Genomic DNA, 21,835 nt, shown 5'->3' on the forward strand with positions numbered 1-21,835 from the left:
AAATAATCGACAGACAAAGAGGAAGAATGAACCGCTCAGTCCGGGATAAATAAAAACATTTATTATCAGTTTCATGAATTAATGACAAAAACAAGTTTGAAAAACATTCAAATGTAACAATGGTGACTTTCTCTTTGGCTTGTTTCACTGCTAGGAAAATAAAACTCACATTTTAAACGTCTAATAAAAACAAAATATAAATTCTTTATATTTAATTTCTAGATTCTTTGAGTTCCTTTTTGATTTAAACGGTTCATTACACGAGCAGATGTTTGATTTCCTTCATGAGTTAAAAAAGTTAGTTTCTTTATTTAACGACCTTCTGATGAACTTTGAGGATGTTTAATTCAGAACATTACACTTTATGAATGTGAGACATTAGGGGCGCCGTGAGCCCAGCGGTTATGATGTGCGCCCCATGTACAGAGGCTGTAGTCCTCATCACAGGGGCCAAGGGTTTGAATCCGACCTCGGCCCTTCCTGCACGCCATCATCCCCCCTCTCCTCCCAACGTGAGACATTTAGTGGAAAAGCCTCAAAACGAGCGATCACTCAACACCAGCTGTTCTTTAAAAAAAACGATGTTATCATTTAGAATTTGCTGCGTTTGAATTTAGTCGGTTTCTACTTCTTTATATTTATTTATAAATTATTAGATATAAAATACCAGTTTAGATATTTTCAGTTAACGAGGACGTTCAGAAAATATTCAGCTAATGAAACAATCAGGTGAAATAAATTCTTCACGTATAAAACAGTTTTATTTAAATTTTAATAAATCACTATTTACAAAGAAAAGAGGGCTGTGATCTTTAACGAGTTAATTAGGATTAATTAAGGTCGTTAATGCATTTGTTTATTTTACATCTCATGCCTTTTGTCCCTTCACGCTCTCCTTAGAGAGTCGTCCTCAGTGTCTCCCTGTAGTCTCAGTGATGTAAAAGAAGGACACTGCTGCATCTTTGAATGTCTCATTTCACTTCAACAAACTCTCAGACAGCTCAGCTGACGAGTCCAAAGTAATATTCACCTTATGACATCACACATTCACCTTATGACATCACACATTCACCTTATGACATCACACTGACCTTTGTTACCGTCCCTTTGAGCTGTTTGACCTCATAAATCACTTTGGGATCCCTAACCACTTCCTGTATGGCCGACACCGCTCCGTTACTATTTACTACATGTTTGATATATGAGATCTTTTTGACACGGAGCGAGCAGGATGTGATTACAAGGCGTCAAAACTACGGGGGAAATCATAAATTAGGAAAAGAGCGCCAGTAACAAAAACGATTTTCAACTTGAGCGCTCAGAGCGGCTGCACAAAAACGCGGAGCACTCTGACAAAAAGACGCCGGGCTCTTTCTGCTGCGAACGCTCTCCACTCGTTGAAAACAATTGAAAAAAAATAAGCTAGGAGGACACGGGCCTAACGCAGTACAAACCTTCAAAATAAAATCCTCACAAGTTTTATTTTTAAATGTGAAATTTTGATTAATTGAGATTAATTGAAAAACAACAAATGAAGCGCGTGTTTTTTTTTCTGCTTTATGAGATAATGCGAGGAGAAGATCCTGCTCCACCTAAAACATCGATCACTAATCAGACTCCTTTAGTTCGGCTCTCTAACCACTAACCCTCTGCGCTGAGCGTGTCTCTTTCTTCACTCGGGGAGTAATGACGCTCTCTAAATAAATTACAAACGCCACCTCACACAGATTCAACCCCGTTACCGCCTCGTTATAAGCTCTACAAACCCGCCCGTGATGACTCTTTCTATAAAAAAAACATGTTTGTGTTCCGGGTCATTTCAGGATGGACCATTTGATCTGCTCCTTAGCCGACTGCAGAACCTGGAAAACAAACAGAGAGAGCAACACGTTAGAGCGCCTCGACCCCGAGGGCGGGAACGCCAAATCCAAACAGCACAGACAGAACTCATGTTGTTTTCTAATTTAAGTGAAGTACTCATGTCCCGTTGATTTGAACTTTTTAAGAAATCTCATCGAGCTCGTTAAAAGCTACAAGTACTCGTCTTAAAGCACGTGTCACCAAATTGGCCTCTGAACTTAAGGTGAAGTTTTATTAGAGAAATAAATCCTGCTTTTCCCCTCAGAGCGAGGAAACTTCATGAGTCATCAACCTTTCTTTCTTTGTTAGATTACAGAGATGTGCTGTATACGGGCGCCTCAACCAAATGTTTACACACATTGGACACTGTGTATTTGGCCCTACTCATCACTGTGACCTGTACGCTGAATCTGATTGGCCGTCCTTGAAGGTGTGCAGGTATAAACACTGGTTGAGTCTTTATAAAGCTCCTCTTGGTTTAGTTCCTTCTTATTTATGTTCAGTCCTCCAAAGAACCAGGAGATACTCTGCCCTGTTCCTCGAGGCTGCTGTACCTCATTCTAACAGCAGGGGGCGCATGGAGCTCAGAAACTAAAAAGGATGGGAACCACTACTACAGCACAGTGGTGGTCTCCAACCTTTTTTACCTGGAGCGTCCCTTTGAATTCTTGTGTGTGTTATCGTGCATTTAGTTTACATTTGCAGTTCTGATGTTGACAAAGCCCCCCCCCCCCCCCTCTTACATCTTTGTTTTCAAAAACCTCTAACGTCGAGGGCAGATTATGTGTCACTCGGTGTGTTTGTGTTAAAGTCAATCACTAAGGACATTTTCTTGATCATTTTATTTTATCAGAGTTATTTTTGTAAAGTTTAGTTTTTGGTAAATCCTTTTACTTTACTTAATTTTGTTAGTTTTCCTTAACGATGATCACCTCGGTACTCAACTTTATATCACTGAGTGTTTATTTTCCCGGTGTGTGTGTTTGATGCGGTGCTGCAGGAGAAGAAGCTTGGTGTGGTTAGTAGAGACTTACGTTAGTGGTCAGAGCCAGTTTCTCTGTTATGTGCTGTGAGGGTTAAAGCAACAGAGAGAGAGAAGCTTAGAGAACACAAAGAACAGACTCATGCAGGTCAGAGCATCACAGGAGGCCAGAGACAGCTTCACATCTGTCCTGTATTCAGAGCCACAGAGCTCCTTCATGTTAATCTATCAGCCTGCTGCTGCACATGTGAAGAAGAAGAAGCATGCATGGTGAGCTGCAGCCAGAGCGTGCAGACGGACTTCATGCAGAAGTCGATGTTTTCCTCTGTTTAAACAGAGTTATGTTATTATCAGACGTGAGGGGTGAATATGTAGAAGAGTTGTGTCTGAATGACAGATTATTCATGTGTTTATCTGTGAGAAGTCTCAATAGTCACAGGCGACCTCAGCTACTCAAAAACTTTGTTAAAATGTCCAACTTTACAGCTGCAGTTCCTCCAGTGTCCACTAGAGTCTGTCTCCTGCAGTGAGTCAGTCTCCATAGAGTCCTAATTAAGGCTTAAAGGGATGTAGAATTAGGGGGCGTGGCCTCTTTGAGTGACAGATGGGAGCTGCTAGCTGTCTGCTAGGTGCCGCCTCAGCTCATTCAGTCCCTGACCTTGAACCTCTGGGCCGTGTTTGTGCTGTTGGAACCTTTTGGAGATTTGTTGATGTAAATATCAGACTAATAATCTGTCTCTCTGTGAGATTTATTGGACTAACAGACCGTCCAACAAGTCTGAGCTCCACGTTTTACAACCAGTCACTTTAGAACTTTACTTTATTCATGTGTTAGCAACAATTAGCAGCTACCAACACAGAATCTCACTCTGTGAATACTAAGTGAGTGAGTGAGTGAGTGAGTGAGTGAGTGAGTGAGTGAGTGAGTGTGTGTGTGTGTGTGTGTGTTACCTGGGCCACGCTCTGTTCAGATAACGGGTTTTCATCCGCCTGTAAAAAAACAACATCATCGTGTTCACAAGAGAAAGATGTAAAACACTCTAAACACTCTCAGGATTAGATCTTTAATAAACAACATCACATTCTGAAGGTCAGTGACATTCAAAGCCGGTTAAACAAACTGTTAAAAAAAAAGTTTGTGTTTCTTTGTGGCCAGCAGGGGGCGACTCCAACCTCTGGTTTCAAGTCTTCTTCATTACAGTGAGATGTTTATTCTGTAAGTTATGATCTAACTTAGGCTGGCTACACACGAGACCGTTTAGGCTGGATTTTCCCTGCTAACAATTGGAGGGGGGGAGGGGGGGGGTGTGGCCTGCGAACATAATGCATCTTAAACCGTCCATGATTGGTTAACAGCTCAACCAAACCATTCTCAACTTTTGACAGTGGAAACACCAATCAATGCGAACCGTACAGAACTGGTATGGACCGCTTGGTGGAAGCTTTGTGGACTCTCTCGACCTTTTGTAGGACCATCATGGCGGATAAAAATACTGTTTACTGATATTACTGACTTTTCCTCTAGCGCCACCAGCTGGCCAAAGTGTTAAAAATAGAAAGCACAATCCTCTTTGTTAGTCAGCACGCTCTCTCACCAGGCATTCTCTCTCTCTCTCTCTCTCTCGCTCTCTCTCTCTCACCCTCTCTCTCTCTCTCGCTCGCTCTCGATCTCTCTCTCTCTCTCTCACCCTCTGTCTGTCTGTCTACAGCAGCTGGTTCTTGTCTGTTTGTCCCTCTAGGTTACCGGTGATGTAATCAAACAGGACGAAGCCATAGGCTTGCTCTGACATTAGCTGACACCAATCAGAGGAGAGAAGGAGAGAAGGAAAGGTGAAGCAGGTAAGAGGAGGCAGGAAGCAGACGAGGTAGCCTGGATGATTGACAGTTTTCTTACCCTGTAGTTGACCTTCTGTAGGACCTGCTGGGGGTCGCTCTCCAGAATCACCCTGACAACAGAAGAATTCAGCCAATCAGGAGTGAGTACACAGCACGAGGAAATGGAGTGTTTCTGGGAAGTTATCTGCCTTTTTTACATTCTTAGGTGTGGCAATACTTGTGAAACCTGTCATATGTCAGCTTGTTTGTGTGTCAAACTAGGATCAATATTGGAGATGCTTTTGAAAAATGGAGAGAGGTTAGAGCGCAGAAAGGTTTACAGACCCATGCAGAGCTGGATAAACACTGAAGCTTCAGTGTCCACCACATGGCAACCTGCATTGACTCTAGAGAGGAGGGGGGGAGACAGCTCTCTGCAATGTTTAGAATTTAGACTGCAGTACCCATTTTAACCACTAGGTGTTAGAGTTACATACTGCTCCTTTAAGAGTTCATATAAACTAAAATTTGAGAAATTTTAAATTGAGAATATTTTGTGTTTTGACTTTAATGAGCTGTTAATATTATTTCTCTCTTACCCTCCGTCAATGATTTCATCCACAACCAGAAACACTCCCTCCATGTTGTCCAGTAAACACCTCCGCTCCACGTTTTTCCTGCAGAGAAACAAAACAATCAGCCACATACAGCCCATAATAATACTCAGGATACAATGAAATATCATTTAAAGTGTCAGACAAGTGGATTACACACCAAAATTACACTACACTACCAAATGTAGTCTGGCGTCTTGGGAGAGAGCGAGGGTTAAAAAAAGAAAAGGGCAGCATCTGGTTTCGCTGTAACACTTGAAACGTGAACATTTACATATTTCACTGTGAAACTTCTCAAAGCCGAAAATCTCTCCAAATGAATAATGATCTCCTCGCTGCATTACAGCTGCATCTGTTTCCATAGCAACCACATCAGCCGCTGTGTGGCTGATAATGTTCCAGTCAACAGTGAGACAAACACACACATGCTGAAACACACACACACTGAAACACACACACACACACACACACACACATTGAAACACATACACACTGAAACACACACACACACACACACACACATTGAAACACATACACACTGAAACACACACACACTGAAACACACACACACATTGAAACACATACACACTGAAACACACACATATACACACACAGCTGTGCTTCCCCTAAAATGTTCAATAAAATCGAAAATAAGAACCAAGTGTCCAAACTCTGCTGCCATGTTCAGATTTTATTCATTTATTGCTGCGTTTTCTACTTGAACTTTTAAGACTCAGACATGTGTGAGACGGGACGAGAGGACGTACTTGAGGATCTGACTGAGCGACTCAAAGATGCAGTTCAGGACGGACATCAGCATCAACTAGAGAGAGAGAGAAGAACGTTGTCACTTCTTTGCACTCAGCAACAACAAGAACAAGGTAAAAACAAGAAATGAGCAGGTTGCATTATCCCAAAGGTCCAATCAGTGAGATGTGTAGTGAGTGAAATGATAAAGTGATCTTACTATATGATCAGACATTAAGAAAACATGTTGAAGTGCTGGCTTCTCTGACAACAATGCAGCAGTCAGTATGTCCTCCTTCTAACTTTAGATTCTGGTCCTGAATGCTCTGGATTTGTTTGGACCAGAGAAGGTAGGCGGTTTTAAGACCCCCCACACGGCCGTTTTGGACGCCCCTCGGTTTGCCAGATATGAGAGCAGTTATCAGGTCAAACCAACAGGTGTTGCAGCGATGGAAGCGGGCAAGAGAAGTGGTTCAGATAGAAGTGATTGTACCCGACCTAAAAAGCCTCTGCATGTTTCTAATAAGCTCCAAGAGCAGAATAGTTTTGGTCAGAGGAGACTGAATTGCCTTTACCTCGTTCTCCTGAGAACTTCCCACCACGTAGAAGAAGAGATCGATGCTGCTCTTGTAGACGATGGTCATCCCCTCCACGAACGCTATCTCATCTGCAGGGAGGAGACGGAGAGAGGGGGGAGGAGGTCAGGGAGGGATGGAGCACAGAAATACCTTTTTGTGTTTTACTTCTCATAACAGAAATCAAATTGCCTTTATTGATCGCCTCGGACATTTGTTTTTGTTGCTGTGATTTAAAAACAGGTGTCAGTATAGATTTTTACTAGAGTCGTATCAAAGTCTTAAAAATCTGGCATCACAACCGTATGACTCCTTAAAGACAGAGGTGAAGGGTGGAAAAGCAAGTTGACATAAAAAGAAGAACTTTAAGTAGACGGTAGAACCTTGAGTAGGAGAGGAGGAAGACAGGGAGCAGAAGAGGAAATATAAGGATGAAGGAAGGGTGGGAGCAGGGAAGGACAAAGGGAGGAGGAGGAGGGAGGGGAGGAGAGGGGAGATAGCATGACAGGGAGAAGAAAGGAGAGGAGAAAAGGAGGAATGCGGGAGGAGTTTGGAACAGAAAGAGGAGACGGGGCAGAGACTCAGGTGTCAGCTGTGAGAACATCTTCTCAACATTCAACTTTCTCTGCAGGGAAACAAAAAAAAACAGCAAAATGTCATCATGTTCCTCTGAAGAGACAAATCAATGTGTCTTTGTTGAAGTTTTCTCTCTGACAGAACAGTTTGAACATAAAGGGTGAAGAAGGCCTCGGGCCGGAGTCGGCGGTTGCTACAGACAACACTGGAGACGTGTGAGAGGACGGACAGAGACAGAGAAGAAGAACTCACTGTCTGCTTTGTGCGTCTTGTTGAAAACGTTCCTCTCAAAGTTCTTCTGCTCCTTCATGGACGGGTAGAGCTCTCGGTCGTAGTACTGAAACACAAACACACAGGATGAATCAGTTAGAGCTTTCACACGTGAAGGAAAAAAATTCACGACTTCTAATGTCTGATATTTATGAGTCCAGATCGGGGGGAATGATCTGGAGCAGATAAATAATCATATGGACACCACACACTGGAGGATTATTTGGCCAAATAATCGGTTGCTGCAAATCCCCCCTACCCTTCCCGATCTTTGGGGGGTAAATCAGGCTTAAATCCCACCTACAATCGTCTCGTGTGTCGCCTGCCTATGTCGAGCTTTTTATTTACCCGTTTCCAGCCTTTGTGCTAAGCTAAGTTATGCTAACAGCCCGGCTGATACTTCTGAAGACAACAGCCTGAAGTCAAACAAACTGCATGTTTCCCAAACAATCAGCATGCCCCCTCTCATATATCATTTACATTTCTATAAGAGTTTTAGAACTACCACAGTTTGTGGTTAATGGGCTGAAACATGAAACATCACAGGTCCTCCTTACCTTTGACAGAAGTCTGTTCCCGTCATTGTCCAGGATAAAAACAGCTTTCACTGTGTAGAGTGAAGGTTCCTGCAACGAGAACAACAGAACGTCTTTAATGACTGAGTCCTTCAGAGTCACTTCAGAGAAACATCGAGAACCAGCAGAGAGATATACTTCATAACACCACAGGTGGAGCCATTCCTCTGACACCTGACCGTGTGTTTAATCAACATCTATTAACCTGATACGACCTTCCTTTACTGAATCACCTTCTCAACATTCACTCTCAGTTTCCTGATCTCTGCAGAGTCCTTACTGAAGACATCATCACTTCTCCTGCAAACACTTCCCTCCTCCGTCCATCAGTCCGTCCCTGAGAAGAGTTTTCAGACCCGGGACAAAGTTCTGTTATGCACTGACTAGCATAGATTCACAGTCAGAGTGTATCACAGAACTTAGACCAGGATCCCACCACATCCAGCATCTGATGTTTAGAGAAAATGGAGATGAAGAGGAAGACGGGTGGATCATACCACTGACACAGAAAGAGAAGGCTGACGGCAGATTTTTACATGTTAAGACGCTAACTTGACTCTTCTCCTCTGTCGCCCCCCGGTGGTGGAATGAACTTCCAAACTCCATTGGATCTGCAGAGTCCCTCTGCACCTTTAAGAGAAAGCTAAAGACCCAGCTCTTTCATGAATACCTACTAACTTAATGATGATGGTCTCCATATTATTGATGATGATGATGATGATGATGGTTTTTGTTTGATAACGACGACTTATAAGATGGTTTCTATACTGATTAGAGCTCTCAAGAACTGCCCTCAATGCTTTGCCTCTGGTCACTTCCTGTCAGCACCTGTGTGTCCAATCAGACTCAAAGCTGATCCTTTGCTCTTACTGACATTGTTCCCTTTTTTCTAGATCCTTGCTTGCAATCATCTGATGTCAAGCAGAAGAATTAATTATAAGTTCTTAAACTGTGGCTGCACATGCATGAGCTGTGTCCCTGCATGCCGTGCATGTGTTTGTGGCTGCAGACTCTTTGCATGCTTTTCCTTTAAACTGGAACTTAAAGTTTGATTGTTGATCTCACATTTACCTTCTTCTAAGACAGTGATGATCATGGAGCACATGCCTGTATTTGTCTTGAACTGTGGGTGTGAAGCATTTGCATGTGTTGATCTAAAAGTCAGGAATCTCGGTCATGAGATATTAAAAAAATGTCAGCCTCTTGCGTACCCACCATCACATTCTTAGGTCTTAAACTCGGAGTGTGTGGACCGTAACGATCTCTGTGAAACTCCTGCATGTGTTCGTCTGAAACCCTAGAACTCGCTCATGCATACTTCTCAAACAGCTGTAGAGATCTTCCACGTTTTGGTCTAAATCAGTGAGCTTTATACTTCTACAAACCGTTCGTCTGGAAGTGGCTCTGGTTTGTCTGACTCTGCGGCTGTGGAACTCGTGCATTCCTTCCTCTCAAACACTCATTAAGGAATCATTCAAATAACTTTCTAAAGCTATGAAACCCTTTGACTTCATCTGATACTCCGGCTGTTTGAACTCACGCTTTGCATGTGTCCAAAGATGTGGAGCTTGAACTCACACACAGGGATTTATCAACGATAACCTCTGCAGAACTCGTACATATTTTGGTTTAAAACGACGAGCTGCTGTCTTCTAAAACTGTCGCTCACATGTTCCAGACCTCGCTGGGTTCATCCAACATGGTTTAAGTTGAGCATTCCTCCATCTGAAACAGTGATTATGGTGTAATGCAAATGTCTTCTCAAGCTTTGGCTGTGGAACTCATCAATACGTCAAATCTGCAGGACAAGAAGTCTTCTTTCTCCTAAAACTGCTGAGGATTTTTGGGATGCAAACATCTAAGATAGTGGGTCTGATGGAGACCTCCGTCTGTGCAGTTCTGTGTTTCTAGCTTTGTTTGTTCTTGTGTACTCAAACAAACAAACACAAACATTCAAACACATTTATGCAAAAGATACATGTTGATGTTTAGGGCTTCTCTTCTGGTCGACAGGTTCATGGTGTAGCTCGCCCAAAAGAAATGCAGCGCAGAAAAAGATTGCGAGCTTGTAGGCATGTCAACAAAACATGATTTGAAATGTTGAAATAGTTTTGCAATGTTTAAAACAGAAAACAATGAGAGCTACAAGTTTGTCAGGTCTCAAAGATTTAAATAATGCATACAAAGACGGATGGCAAAGCTTTACAGGGTTTGCATATTTCTTTAAATAAACATCTCATGTCATGAATCACATCTCCGTCTGCGTCAGGTCAGACTGTCGGCCCCGTCCAATTAAACCTGTTCTCCTCCTCCGCCCTCTCAGCCCGCCGTGCTGTGGTTACACCTCCAAATAACAAAAAGTCCAAATGTTGAATACAACAAATCAATAAGAGGAGAAAACCTGTTTAAATATAGTGACACTTTAATCTACTGAACAATACACCCTGACTGAATCTGACCCCACACACAGCTGGTGTAACCAGCTAATCCTGGTCCTGCCCTGTCCTCAGGGAGCCGCTTTTTACACCACATGAAGGGTGATCCTGAACACACCTCAGCACTGAAACAACCCGAGATCAACAGCTTAACCAATGATGCAGCAAATTATAAAGCTCGGATGATGAGGTGGAAATGAGGAGGGATGGTCTCCAGACCAGGCAAGAATAGCAAGCCCACCACAGTAGTACACAGTGCGAAAGCCGCTTTTCCCATCAACAACACAAGCTTGTAATAGGCTGCGAGCACAGGACCAAAGATGTTCTATTAAACGGGAGTGCGGTTCTGTTTTTAAAACTTTACTGAGGCATTCAGAAGTTTTCCTGTTTATTATTTATTTTTTAATTGTAAATAGAACTAATCCGTTGGCCAGTCTGATGTCATGCGCGGGCCGGAGTTGGCCCCTGGGCCGCCAGTTGAACAGGCCTGGTCTACCGCTTCGGTTTGAGATCTCTGATGAAGGTGTGAAATGAAGATGAAGGAAAATCAGAGCCGATACTTAAGTTTGATATCACAATTTAGCCGATTCTGATGTTTGTTTCACGACTTCTTCTGGGTCAGACTCCCACAATGCAACATTTTCTCTCATGTTTGACGATAAAAACACGTCCGAGTTTATCCAACAGGTGACCTCATCTGCCCAATAAAAACCCTCCTCTCTGAATCAGTAGTCAGGCGTACGTGATGTCAGCCTTAAACTGATTTGGCACAACAAAAAATGTGAAAAAGTCCTTCATGAATAAAGAGCTCACGTCCAGAAACAGTCTCAGTGGAAGTCTAAGAGGAGAAAGCGTCTGTGTGATCTGGATCAGGATTTAAACTCAAAGTGTCTTTGACTTTATCATGATGTCGTTGTTGTTTTTCTGGTCTCCATGTTTTATGAGTCACAGATTAAGAAGAAACCAAAAACACACATTCACTCGTCTCATTTTGAATTTTTTCTAAACTGACATTTTTTATTGACTTTTGATTTTTCCTCAAATTACAGACCGGATATACTCTGGACTCTCCATGCAGGAAGTTGATGCTGTAAAAAAAAGAATAACTGACAGAAGTTCAGACCTAACTCTGTTCAGACGTTCAGACGGACTTTGTGCGTTTCAAACAGAACCAGATAATTAACAGTTCTGTGAAGAAACCTTTCATTTGCAGAATAAACAAGTCCTAGTTTTCTTGTATGAGATTTATTTCTGGGCTTTTTATGCCTTCATTCAGACGACCTGTGGAGAGAGTCAGAAACCAGGGAGAGAGAGAGAGAGAGAGAGAGAGAGAGCAGGAAAGGAGACACATGTTGGGCTCGAACCCGAGGCCGCCTGCTGCGAGGACAACGGCCTCTGTTCATGCTGCACGCGAGCTAACCGCTATAGGCCAACTGGCAGGTCAGCTACACGACTTATTGTGAATAACTCTTATCCTTCATCAAATCAAAACTGATGAGTCATCAAAACATTCACCCCCCGTACAGTGTGTGTCGAACGAGACATGAGCTAATCATGTTAATCTCTGCTGTAAAAACAGGCTTTTTAGAATGGGTGTGTATGTGACTTCCTGTGCTTCTGCAGCCAGCCTAGTGGACACTTGAGGAACTGCACTTCAGCATCAGCTTCACTTTCCAACACCAGAGGTTGTTGCTTTGGTTAAAATGTGATGCATGAATATTTTGCATGATTGAAGCGAACCCCATGTGATTAATCGTGTTTAATAATCCTGATCTCAAAATCAATCAAAATGATCGTCATAAGAATCAAACGCTACCTTTTTGTCATATAGTGCAGATGGTCTAGCTTACCCTTGTAAGGAGGCTATTGTCCTCCAAGCGGGGGGCCTGGGGTTCAAGTCTAACTTGTGGCTCCTTTCCTGCATGTCATTCCGTCATGTCATGTTCTCTCTCCCTCTCTCTCCCTCTCTCTGATATCACTCTGTCCACTGTACTTTCTAAATAAAGGCTAAAAATAGGACCAGAGTTGTAAAATAATATTTAAATACCGTAATGACTGATGGATTCATTTTAAATTCTTAACTTGAGTAAATTATTTTAGTAACTTTCCATTCATAGAGACATTTAGATAAAGAGAGCAATGAGGCAGAGGAAAGAGAGAGAGAGAGAGAGAGAGAGACGGTGGACGTGGCACCTACTCCGCTCTACACGTCAACGATCTGTGCACATATGCTCAACACAAGCAGACATTTAAACACACAAAACCCTGCTCTGACTGCACACACACTCACACACGTCTCCTAATGTGTCTCACACACACACACACACACACACACACACACACACACACACACACACACACACACACACACACACACACACACACACACACACACACACACACACACACACACACACACACACACACACACACACACACACACACACACACACACACACACACACACACACACACACACAGAGATCGAGTCTCTACAGGTGATCCTGCAGGAGCTGAAGCTCTGACTGCTCCGTCCTGTTGCGCGTGCAGCGGGCTCAGTGTGTGTGTCTGTGTGTGTGTGTGTGTGTGTGTGTGTGTCTGGTGTAATGGAGTTAACTTAACACCCTGATAAGTTGTGTCACCGCGTCCAGCACGAGCGAGCTGCACTATTTATACCCGCGTGGACGGAAAAACTGTTCTGATCAGGCCTGCGCGTGCACCGACACACACCATGACGACTCACACACACTCACACACATTCACACACAATGATGAATCCAAATATTTAAAAACCTGTTCGTGATAGATGAAGACTCTGCAGCCGAGCCCCCCTCCTCCCCACCCCCTCCCCTACACAGAAACTGCCCTAATGCAACAAATGTCCCGCGCGCTCACACAAACAGCACATAAACACAACACAAACTGCCCAACACACAACCCCACAGGTGTCAATGTGTGTGTCCGCGGCCTGGTGGACCGGCGCAGAGACTCACCGGAGACGTGGAGTCCATCGCGGCCGCCGGTCTCTCTCTCTCTCTCTCTCTCTCTCTCTCTCTCTCTCGGTGTGTTGACGTGGACAGCTCTGAGCTGTCACACCGAGAGCTCCGCTTCTCTTTTTTTTCTCTCACGGAGCCGCCCGGGCGCGCTCCCGCTCCCGCAGCATTCAACCGGATAGGAGCACTGAGCCTACAGCAGAGCGCGCTCCCGACACCCCTTCACAATAAAAGTCTTTGTGCTCCTCATAGAGTGACTTGTGTTGTCACTAAACCAGAGTTTTAAACTTCGGTATGATGCAACTAATAATAAACGATATCGATGCGTGTTACAAACCACAACGACGGTATTTTAGTTTCTTGTCGTTAATGATCAAACATTGCAAAACCCTGAACTGAATAAATTGCACCAATAGATTGGCAACATGGAAGCCCAGATACAGTCCTCTCTCTCTCTTTGGCTCGCAGCAGCTGTTTTTTAAAAGCTTTACTACTTGATGCATCAATCATTTAACTTAGAGAGATTTTTTTAAAACATGAGGTATTGACAAGTTTCAAATATTGCAAATGTTGACAGCCTTAAAGGTGACAATGTGACAATGCAGCAATGTGTTGAAGTGTCCTGTATGGCTTTATGACAAACTTTGTGAAGACAGGACTTATTAACAATACATGCAGTGTCAGCAGTACTGCGGCGTGCTGCTTTAGTGACCGAAAGAATAAGATCATGGGAACGAGCGGCTGAAAAGAGTTTCATCTGGAGGTCGTCTGAGCTCAGCCTCAGAGAGAGGGGGAGGGGCTTGGACATTTCAGGATTCTGATCAGAATGATTTGGAGGTTTTCAGGGTGTGCCCAAATGGGAGGACACCGCCGGGTTAGACCTGGCCTGGGAACGCGTCTGGATCCCCCAGGAGAATTGAAAAATGTTGCTGGGAAGAGGGACGTCTGGGTTGACCTCGGATGAGAGGATGGATGGACAATCTCTGTTATATTAAAAAAATATTGTAAAATAGGACCAAAGCTTTCAAAACTGAAATGTTGCTGATTTTTAACAACAATAAATTACCCCATATTGCGTGTCTAGGATTTCTATTTCTGTTGCCGTTATACTGCAATGGGTATCGATTTTACTAGAGTCGATCAAAGTTTAAAATCTGGTATCTTCACGATCCTGATGTGAATGCTGATGTGGGAAACCTGCAATCATTTCAGTATTACATGAAGGACGCCCGAGGCTCAGAGGGAAAATGTGTGTTCATGTCATGATGTGTTTAAGACTTGAAACAAGAGATTGAGACCATAAACTAATAAAAACTTAACTGAGACGGGACATTATATCATAGACTTCTGTTAAATTTGATGTCCTGCAGCAAGTTTAGTCGCCCCCTGCTGGCCAATAGACAGAGTGCAGGTTTGAGACACTCAGACATTTCCATCAATTTCAATATTCAATGGCTTCACCAGTTAAAAAATAAATTCTTGCTATAAATGGCGGAGAATGTTGAAGTTGACCTTTTCTGCTGATCTCCATTTTAAAACACATAAAGTGTCACAATGCTGGATGCTCCAACTAAACCGTGGGCAAAGTTTCAGATCATGAGGTAAACGTTTCCCAATTCAAAACCAAGAATTTCACCAGACGGCTTCAAGCCTCGACTTCAGCCGCTGAAACCGCTTACATAGACTCTCTTCTCCTAACGCTGCCCTCCTCTGGCAGCCCTGCAGCGTTTGGCCCCCGTGGAAAGCTTTCAAAGAGCTGTCCAATCAGAAGCAAGTGGGCACTTGAGGGAGGGAGTCCTTAAAGAGACAGCAGCTGAAACAAAACTTTTCAGGCAGAGGCTGAAATGTTTGTTTTACTGACGCCAGTATCAGGTGAATCAGATCATGTGAAGCTGCGTTTCCTCATGATAACAAGTTCATTCCTGTCGCTTTCTCGAGATAATGACATCGTTACCACAGGATAATCAGCCTCGTTATCGCGGGGATATGGAATAAAACAAAATGTTTGGATTAATGTCCGTTTACGGCTTCTGTAGTTCAGAATAAAGTTAAAATGTTCAACTCTCCAAAATAAAATAAGTTATTTTCTTTAAAATAAAGTCATACATGATGTTTTGGTGCCAGTTTTTGAACAAATATGAGAAATATCTAAAACACGCGCGTTCTCGATGCTCGAGCACGCGCCTCCTCAGTAACACAGCGACCCCGCCCCCTTACGTCCCCCGTTTTCCTTCCCGGGTTGCATTCTGGGAACTCCAGTTTTTTTCTCTCGCTGTGTAAAGATGGATGGCGTGCAGCCGCCTCCCCTCCGCAGCCTGGATGACTTCCTGCTCAGCTCGGCCCGGTTCGCGGTGCCGGACGTGCGGGACCTGGACCGCTGGAACAACCGGATCATCAACAACCTGCTGTACTACCAGAGCAACTACTTCCTGAGCGGGGTCCTGCTGCTGCTGCTGGTGGGGTGAGAGTCTGTTTAATGACGTGGTCATCCCCCCCCCCCCCCCCATCCTGTGTGTGTGTGTGTGTGTGTGTGTGTGTGTGTGTGTGTGTGTGTCTCTTACAGTGAACTTTGATTTTCTCGTTTTTCTGTTTTGTCAGAGTTTCTTTATATCAGCTGTCAGACTGAGCCGTCTTCTTCAACAAGGTTTGATGTAACAAATGCTCGTGTTTTTGTGATGCAGACATATTCATAAGATCATCATTGAATTAGAAGCAGTTGCTGCAGGCTTTTGATAATTAGTGTGCAATCATGAGTTTACTGCATTTGAAAGCTGCTGCATCCCAAAGGCGTCTTCTGTCTGTGTTATAGAAGAGGGTCAGACAGGGAAACAATGTAAAGACAGAGATAGGCAGAGGTTAAAGGTCAGGGACTGAATCAGCTGAGGTGACACCTAGCAGACAACTTTCATTCATAAAAACGTTTGTGATTGGCTCCTCCCCCATGTCTCTTCCTCTCAGGTACTTCCAGCCCCTCCAGCTGTTCGTCGGGGCGACCGTGGTCACCTTGTTGTTCTTCGGTTTCGTCTGGGCCGCTGAGAATCAAGCTCCTATTCGCCGTTTCCGTAGAAACCACCCGACCGTCGCTGTGTTGGCCATCCTTCTGTGCAGCTACCTCTTCATATCGGTCCTGGGAGGCGTGGCCGTGTTCCTGTTCGGGATAGCCTTCCCGATACTGAGTGAGACATGCACACACATACGCCTCATTAAATAGATATTCTAAACTCCATCTCTTACTAACCAGCGTTTTGAACTCCTCCCCGTGTCTCTGTCGTCTCCTCTCAGTGGTTCTGGTCCACGCGTCCATGCGGCTGCGCAGCCTGAAGAACAAACTGGAGAACAAACTGGAGAGCATCGGGCTGAAGAGGACGCCCATGGGACTCCTGTTAGAGGCTCTGGGACAGGAACAGGAGGCCGGGTCGTAGAGAGAGAGAGAGAAGGGGGGGGAGAGAGAGAGAGGTGAAGAGTAAAAACATGAAAACGCAGTAAAAATAAAGAGTCGGGAGCAGTGAGCAGGTTTGATAAAAAGTTAAATATTGTGTTGTCCAATGAGAAGAGAGGACAGAGATGACATCATAACGAAGAAATGATAGAATCCTCTAAACTTGCACTTTAAGCACATTTAATCTTTACTCTGACGTGAGACATTTCTGTGTTTGCACTCCGTCCTTTAAGCGTGCATCAATGCAGCCATATTTACATATTTACATATTAACATGTTCACGTACCGCCTTTAAGCTAACGTATAAACAGTTTGCCAGCAGACGCTCCTTCATTCTGCAGGTTAAATCTCAGTTTGTTTGAATGTGCTGTGTTTGAAGAGTAACAGCTGTTTGTGGTTTCTGTAATCACGAGCCGAGCCGGGAACGAAACAACTTTTAACAGACGCACTCTGATCACGTAAACGATTTAAAGAGAGACGTGTTGATGTCCGGTTCGGTTGAAGGAGGTGAAAGAAGAAGAAGAAGTGCAGTGCGGGGACGTTAAAGCAACTTGAACTTATTTCAGTGACTTCAAATGAATTCCATTCAGCGTGATTTTTGTGTTTTGCTAAAAAAAAAAAAAAAAAAAAGACTCAAACGAAGGAGGTGAAGTGAGAAGAAAGTAGAGGCCCGGTGTCCACCTGGCGTTTGTTAAAGGCAGTGAAGTGCCGCTGTGCGCTTGAAATGAGTGTCTGCACGTCCGTCCTGTCTCCATGACAACAGTCTGTTGATAATGGCCGCTGTATGACCGACACTCCTCCTTTACTTTTTACTGCATGTTTTATATTTGAGGTCGTTTATTTCGCTGATCAGACGCAGAGCGAGGAGGATGAGGGTACAAGACACGATCTGTAGGCGGCTAAACTGCAGGAATATCAAACATTTGGAAAAGAGCGCCTGTGACGTCAGCAGCACCTTTCTGAAATTTGAACGATTTTCAACTTGAGCGCTCGGAAAAAGACGCTGGGCGCTGCACTAACTCTCCAGATGCTCTCTACTCAGAGAGAACAATTTGAAAAAAGACGCTGGCGCTCAGAAAGTAACGCTAGGTGGACACGTCGCCTAATCCAGTCTCAAAAATGGGATTAAAATCCTTGTCTCCAGACTTCAACCGACACTTAACTATTGTTATATTTATGTCATCTTATTGTCTCCTGGTCTGACGGACGTCTGATCCATTAAGAAGTTAAAATAAAGAGACTCCAGTGTTAGAAGAAAATGTATTAAACACTTTGTTGAGAAGGATCTTCTTTTTTTAAGGTTTATTTTTGGGCTTTTTGTTCCTTTATGTAGAGAGAGGACAGTGAGTCAGAGATCAGGGAGAGAGAGAGGGGGGGGCCACGTGCGGGGAAGCGGCTACAGGTCGGATTCCAACCCAGTCCTCTGTGTGGAGGCACGCACTCTAACCACTAGGCTACCGGCGCCCTGAGAAGAATTCTCTGATGTTTAAAGCAAATCATTTTGTACTAGAAAAACAGAGTGAAGGTCTTTACTCTTTACAAATTTAAAGCTATTTAATGCATTAAAGCTGCCTTTGTTGTTTGACCGCAGATTATAAGGCTCATTTTCAAGGTCACATATAAAATCCACTTCTCCATGTTTCTCTAACTTTAACATGTGTCTCTAGTCCATCTACAAATCCCCCAATGATGAGAAAAGTCCATCCTCTCCGTCTTTAGCCTGCTCCACTTTTCAGAAAATGTGTGCTCAAACAGGCCGTTTGGAGATTTTCCCTTGATGACATCACAAAGGGCAGTAGCCCCTCCCCCAGGTGGGTGACTCTCCCACAGCTAGGTGTTTGTTCTGCCCTCTGAGTCTGCCTTCTCACCATAAACAATAAGACATGGACCGAGAAAGCCCGAGTACACCCAAGTCCTTCCAGAGAGGGGGCGTGGTCAGACACAGCTCATTTACATATTTAAAGGTACAGACACAGAAACAGCCTGTTCTGAGCAGGGCTGAAATAGAGGAGTTTATAGAGACTTGAGACTTATTTACACTGAAGAAGAGGAGGAGGATATGTGACCTTTAAAGCGAACATAAAGAAGTGGAAAGCTGTTCTTAAATTCTGTTAACCGACCTCTGCCTTCAGCATTTGCTTTCTTTTTAAATTTGCATACCGGAGAGGACTTCCTGTTTAATCTTTGTAATCAGAAGTTTTATTCCATGATGACACGCCTTCTTTACGTCAGGATCGTTTATGAACCAGCTTCTGTTGTTATGGGTGCATTTTTGATGATTTGTGATATTTTTGAGCCTTACTTTGTCATCAGAGCCGTGCAGGATCAAACGATGACGCTGTCATGTTTATTTCTTGTTGTGTCTGTAAGCTTGATATTCTCCTCTGACTTGTATTTAAGACATTGAGCTGACGTCCTTAAAGCCGGAGCATCCTGCTCTGGTCGGTCACTAAACGTTTTAACCCTTTACATGCGCTCACTCTGAACGTTTAGTGTTGTCTTCCATTCAGCTTCATGTTTACATTTTGTTTCATGTAAGCCACATCTCTTTGACTGTCTGCTGGTCATCAAATGTATTTAAGTTTTATAAATAAAATGCTGAACTGCCAAGTGTGTGGATTCTTTATTCAGATATCTAGCTGCTAAGTCCTTGAGGCAGGAGTCACTCATGAGTATTGATGCCTCTTCATGAACTACAAATGCAAATGAGACCATTTACAATTTCTATTGTTTCTCTCCAAATGAATTTAAAACTGTTTCCAGGTCGATCACCTCCCGGCTGGACTGAACTGATTTAATTCAGAGAAAAATATTTTTGATCTCTTTCAGTTCACGTAAGTTAATATTGCCTCATACAGATTCTCTCCCTTTCCCACACATCCAACTCATAAACAGTTTTTCTTTCCAGGGCGGGGTTTACCTACGTCATCACGGCGTGTGTCTTTAAATAGGCTCCTCCCTCCCGGTGTCAGCAGAACAGAAACAGAAGCCGGTAGAGTCAGAGGGAGAGAGCGACAGAAACACCGAGAACATTTAACAACAGACTCCGGTAAGACTCTTCAACATACACCGTGATCACTTTAATATTACCGGCATGTTTCTAACACAGCCTCCGCACCGGCTCCGTGATTTACAGATTTACACGTTTTACTTTCACTTGTGTGTGTATGTGTGTGCGTGCGTGTGCTCAGTGAAGACGTTTTGTGATATTTGTGTGTCTGCTCGATTAAAAATGATTGTGTGACAGATTAGAGTTCAGTGTGTACTGCTGATGAAAACATTGTGCAACCTGTTGCTCCGGAGCCTCAGCTTCACCCTAACCCCCCCCCCCCCCCCCCCCCCCCACACACACACACACACACACACGAACACTTTCATAATAACAAAACTAAACACATTCAGCCTTTAAAGAAGAGAATGATATAATAAACTTTCTCATGATGTTTGTTCTTTCACTTCAGAGGGACACATTGTTCTTAAACTTTATGTAACTTAGTGACAAATTCAGATTTTAAAAAAAATGCAGAAATATTCATCATGATGTCCTTACAAGAACTTCACTGTGATTATCATGCAAAACATTCAAAGAATAAAACTGGCTTATGAAACACAGAAAATGTAAAGGACAGTAAAGGAGACTATAAATAAAACAGCCCTGAGGTTTTTCAAGCTCCGGACACAAACAAAGAAAAGTGACAAACAACAAACAGCAGTTCAATGAAAACCTGTCAGGATTTGAACCTTTGATTTCCTCTTATCTCAACATGTTTAGGACGATACAGAAAAGATCATGTGCAACATTTCCTCCTCTGTTCCACTAAATCTGATGTAACGCCTTCTCCTCGATTTTGATTGGCTGCTTCGGCCAAAAGGGATGCTGACGAGCGCTGTGACTCGGCCTTTTGAGCTGAGAAGTTGAACATGTTTGAATTTTTATGCACGCCCAAGTAACACCTCGACCCGCTGCCAAAGTTACATCGTGCTGAAAAGAGGCGACCGGGGCGCTCTGTGGACATGACAGAGACGCCATTCTCCCTGTTGGAGGTTATTGTTCAACGTGTTGTGGAACAGGAACATGTTGTTGTTTTAAAGGGAGCTTTCTTTTGTTACGATAACTTTAATAAATTATCTGCTTGTTAAAACCATTAAAGGCGATTAGACACCTACACGGTCACATGTTCGACCAGAGCACACAAAGCTTTTATATCCAGGAAGAGAATTTAATAGAATATCAATAAAATGTCTGCTTCATGTCCTCTGAGGTCTCATGCGTCCTGCAGCAACACAAAGTGACACCGGCCCATAAACATGAAGAGACCCTGATTTAACCCCGATCACAGTACAAGATTAGTCTCGACTGGGACAAGTGTTCCTCTGTAGCTCAGTGCACCGAGTTCATTGTCCCTGTGTCTTTAAGGTGGTATTTGTCTTTAAGGTGGTATTGAGTCGTTTGAGGTTCCTGTACAGTCATCCGTTCCCCCGGCAGCTCCGGTCAGCAGGTTACCAAAGCATAAAAACAAACCCCATGCAGAGTGTTTCAGAGGGCGGAGACTCAGAGGGGTTTTTCCAGTCAATCTCTGTCATTACATCATGCGGCTGCAGAGAGGCAGGTGGTTACCCAGCCCTTTCTAGACTGTTCCAGAAGCAGGGCAAAGATCCTCAAAGTGTTGTTACCGGCCGGCTCTGAGTGTCTCTGTGCTTCTTATCTCTGAACACAAACTGTCAAACCTGTCAACTCCCTCCTCTCTCTGCCGGTCTGACCTCTGACAGAGGGAGATATGTGACGATAACTGTGCAGCCGTCATTGTTCTCACTTCTTTATCACTGCAAACTCTAGCTGTAGCAGAATCGATGGTCACATTAGAAATAACTGTTGGATGTAAATTAATGTGATAGCATTGAATAGTAGTAGCTGTGGATATAGCAGACATGCAGGTAGCAAGGCTAGCTGTTT

The 21,835-nt window shown here is 43.6% G+C and overlaps 2 protein-coding genes across 5 annotated transcripts in view; one reads left to right on the plus strand and one right to left on the minus strand.

The window, feature by feature from the left end:
- Positions 1-1,462: 1,462 nt before the first annotated feature.
- On the minus strand, positions 1,463-13,607 carry copz2 (COPI coat complex subunit zeta 2). 3 transcript variants are annotated; one of them, XR_009665683.1, is made up of 10 exons: positions 13,443-13,607; positions 7,997-8,065; positions 7,422-7,506; positions 6,594-6,685; positions 6,039-6,094; positions 5,257-5,334; positions 4,737-4,788; positions 4,531-4,635; positions 3,794-3,832; positions 1,463-1,862 (listed from the first exon to the last, which is right to left on the minus strand). XR_009665683.1 is itself a non-coding variant. In XM_061026381.1 (10 exons), the coding sequence occupies exons 1-10, from the start codon at positions 13,458-13,460 to the stop codon at positions 1,815-1,817; spliced, it is 570 nt and encodes a 189-aa protein (XP_060882364.1). In that variant the 5' UTR covers positions 13,461-13,606; the 3' UTR covers positions 1,463-1,814. The 3 variants fall into 3 exon arrangements, 2 of the variants coding, with proteins under 2 accessions (XP_060882364.1, XP_060882365.1); XM_061026381.1 differs by lacking the exon at positions 4,531-4,635 and adding an exon at positions 2,895-2,927 and having other exon boundaries at positions 13,443-13,606; XM_061026382.1 differs by lacking the exon at positions 4,531-4,635 and having other exon boundaries at positions 13,443-13,606.
- Positions 13,608-15,549: 1,942 nt separating this feature from the next.
- The window catches only part of praf2 (PRA1 domain family, member 2), a 72,628-nt gene continuing 66,342 nt past the window's right edge, over positions 15,550-21,835 (plus strand). Inside the window, exons 1-3 of one of the 2 annotated variants that reach the window (XM_061026384.1) lie at positions 15,550-15,903; positions 16,401-16,618; positions 16,725-16,898. In XM_061026384.1, coding sequence (XP_060882367.1) covers positions 15,725-15,903; positions 16,401-16,618; positions 16,725-16,864 — 537 coding nt within the window. In that variant the 5' untranslated portion in view covers positions 15,550-15,724 and the 3' untranslated portion in view covers positions 16,865-16,898. Of the gene's footprint in view, positions 15,904-16,400; positions 16,619-16,724; positions 19,492-21,835 lie in introns of those variants that run through there. The other variant, XM_061026383.1, reaches the window with a different exon arrangement.

This window comes from Labrus mixtus, chromosome 20, assembly GCF_963584025.1.
Source record: "Labrus mixtus chromosome 20, fLabMix1.1, whole genome shotgun sequence".
In the NCBI taxonomy this organism is placed as follows: domain Eukaryota; kingdom Metazoa; phylum Chordata; class Actinopteri; order Labriformes; family Labridae; genus Labrus; species Labrus mixtus.

Coding starts and splice junctions, on each gene's coding strand:
- copz2 (XM_061026381.1), bottom strand. Junction 7,507..7,996: donor GGAACAGACTTCTGTCAAAG/GTAAGGAGGACC, acceptor TTTGTGTTTCAG/TACTACGACCGAGAGCTCTA. Junction 6,686..7,421: donor CAAGACGCACAAAGCAGACA/GTGAGTTCTTCT, acceptor TCCTCCCTGCAG/ATGAGATAGCGTTCGTGGAG.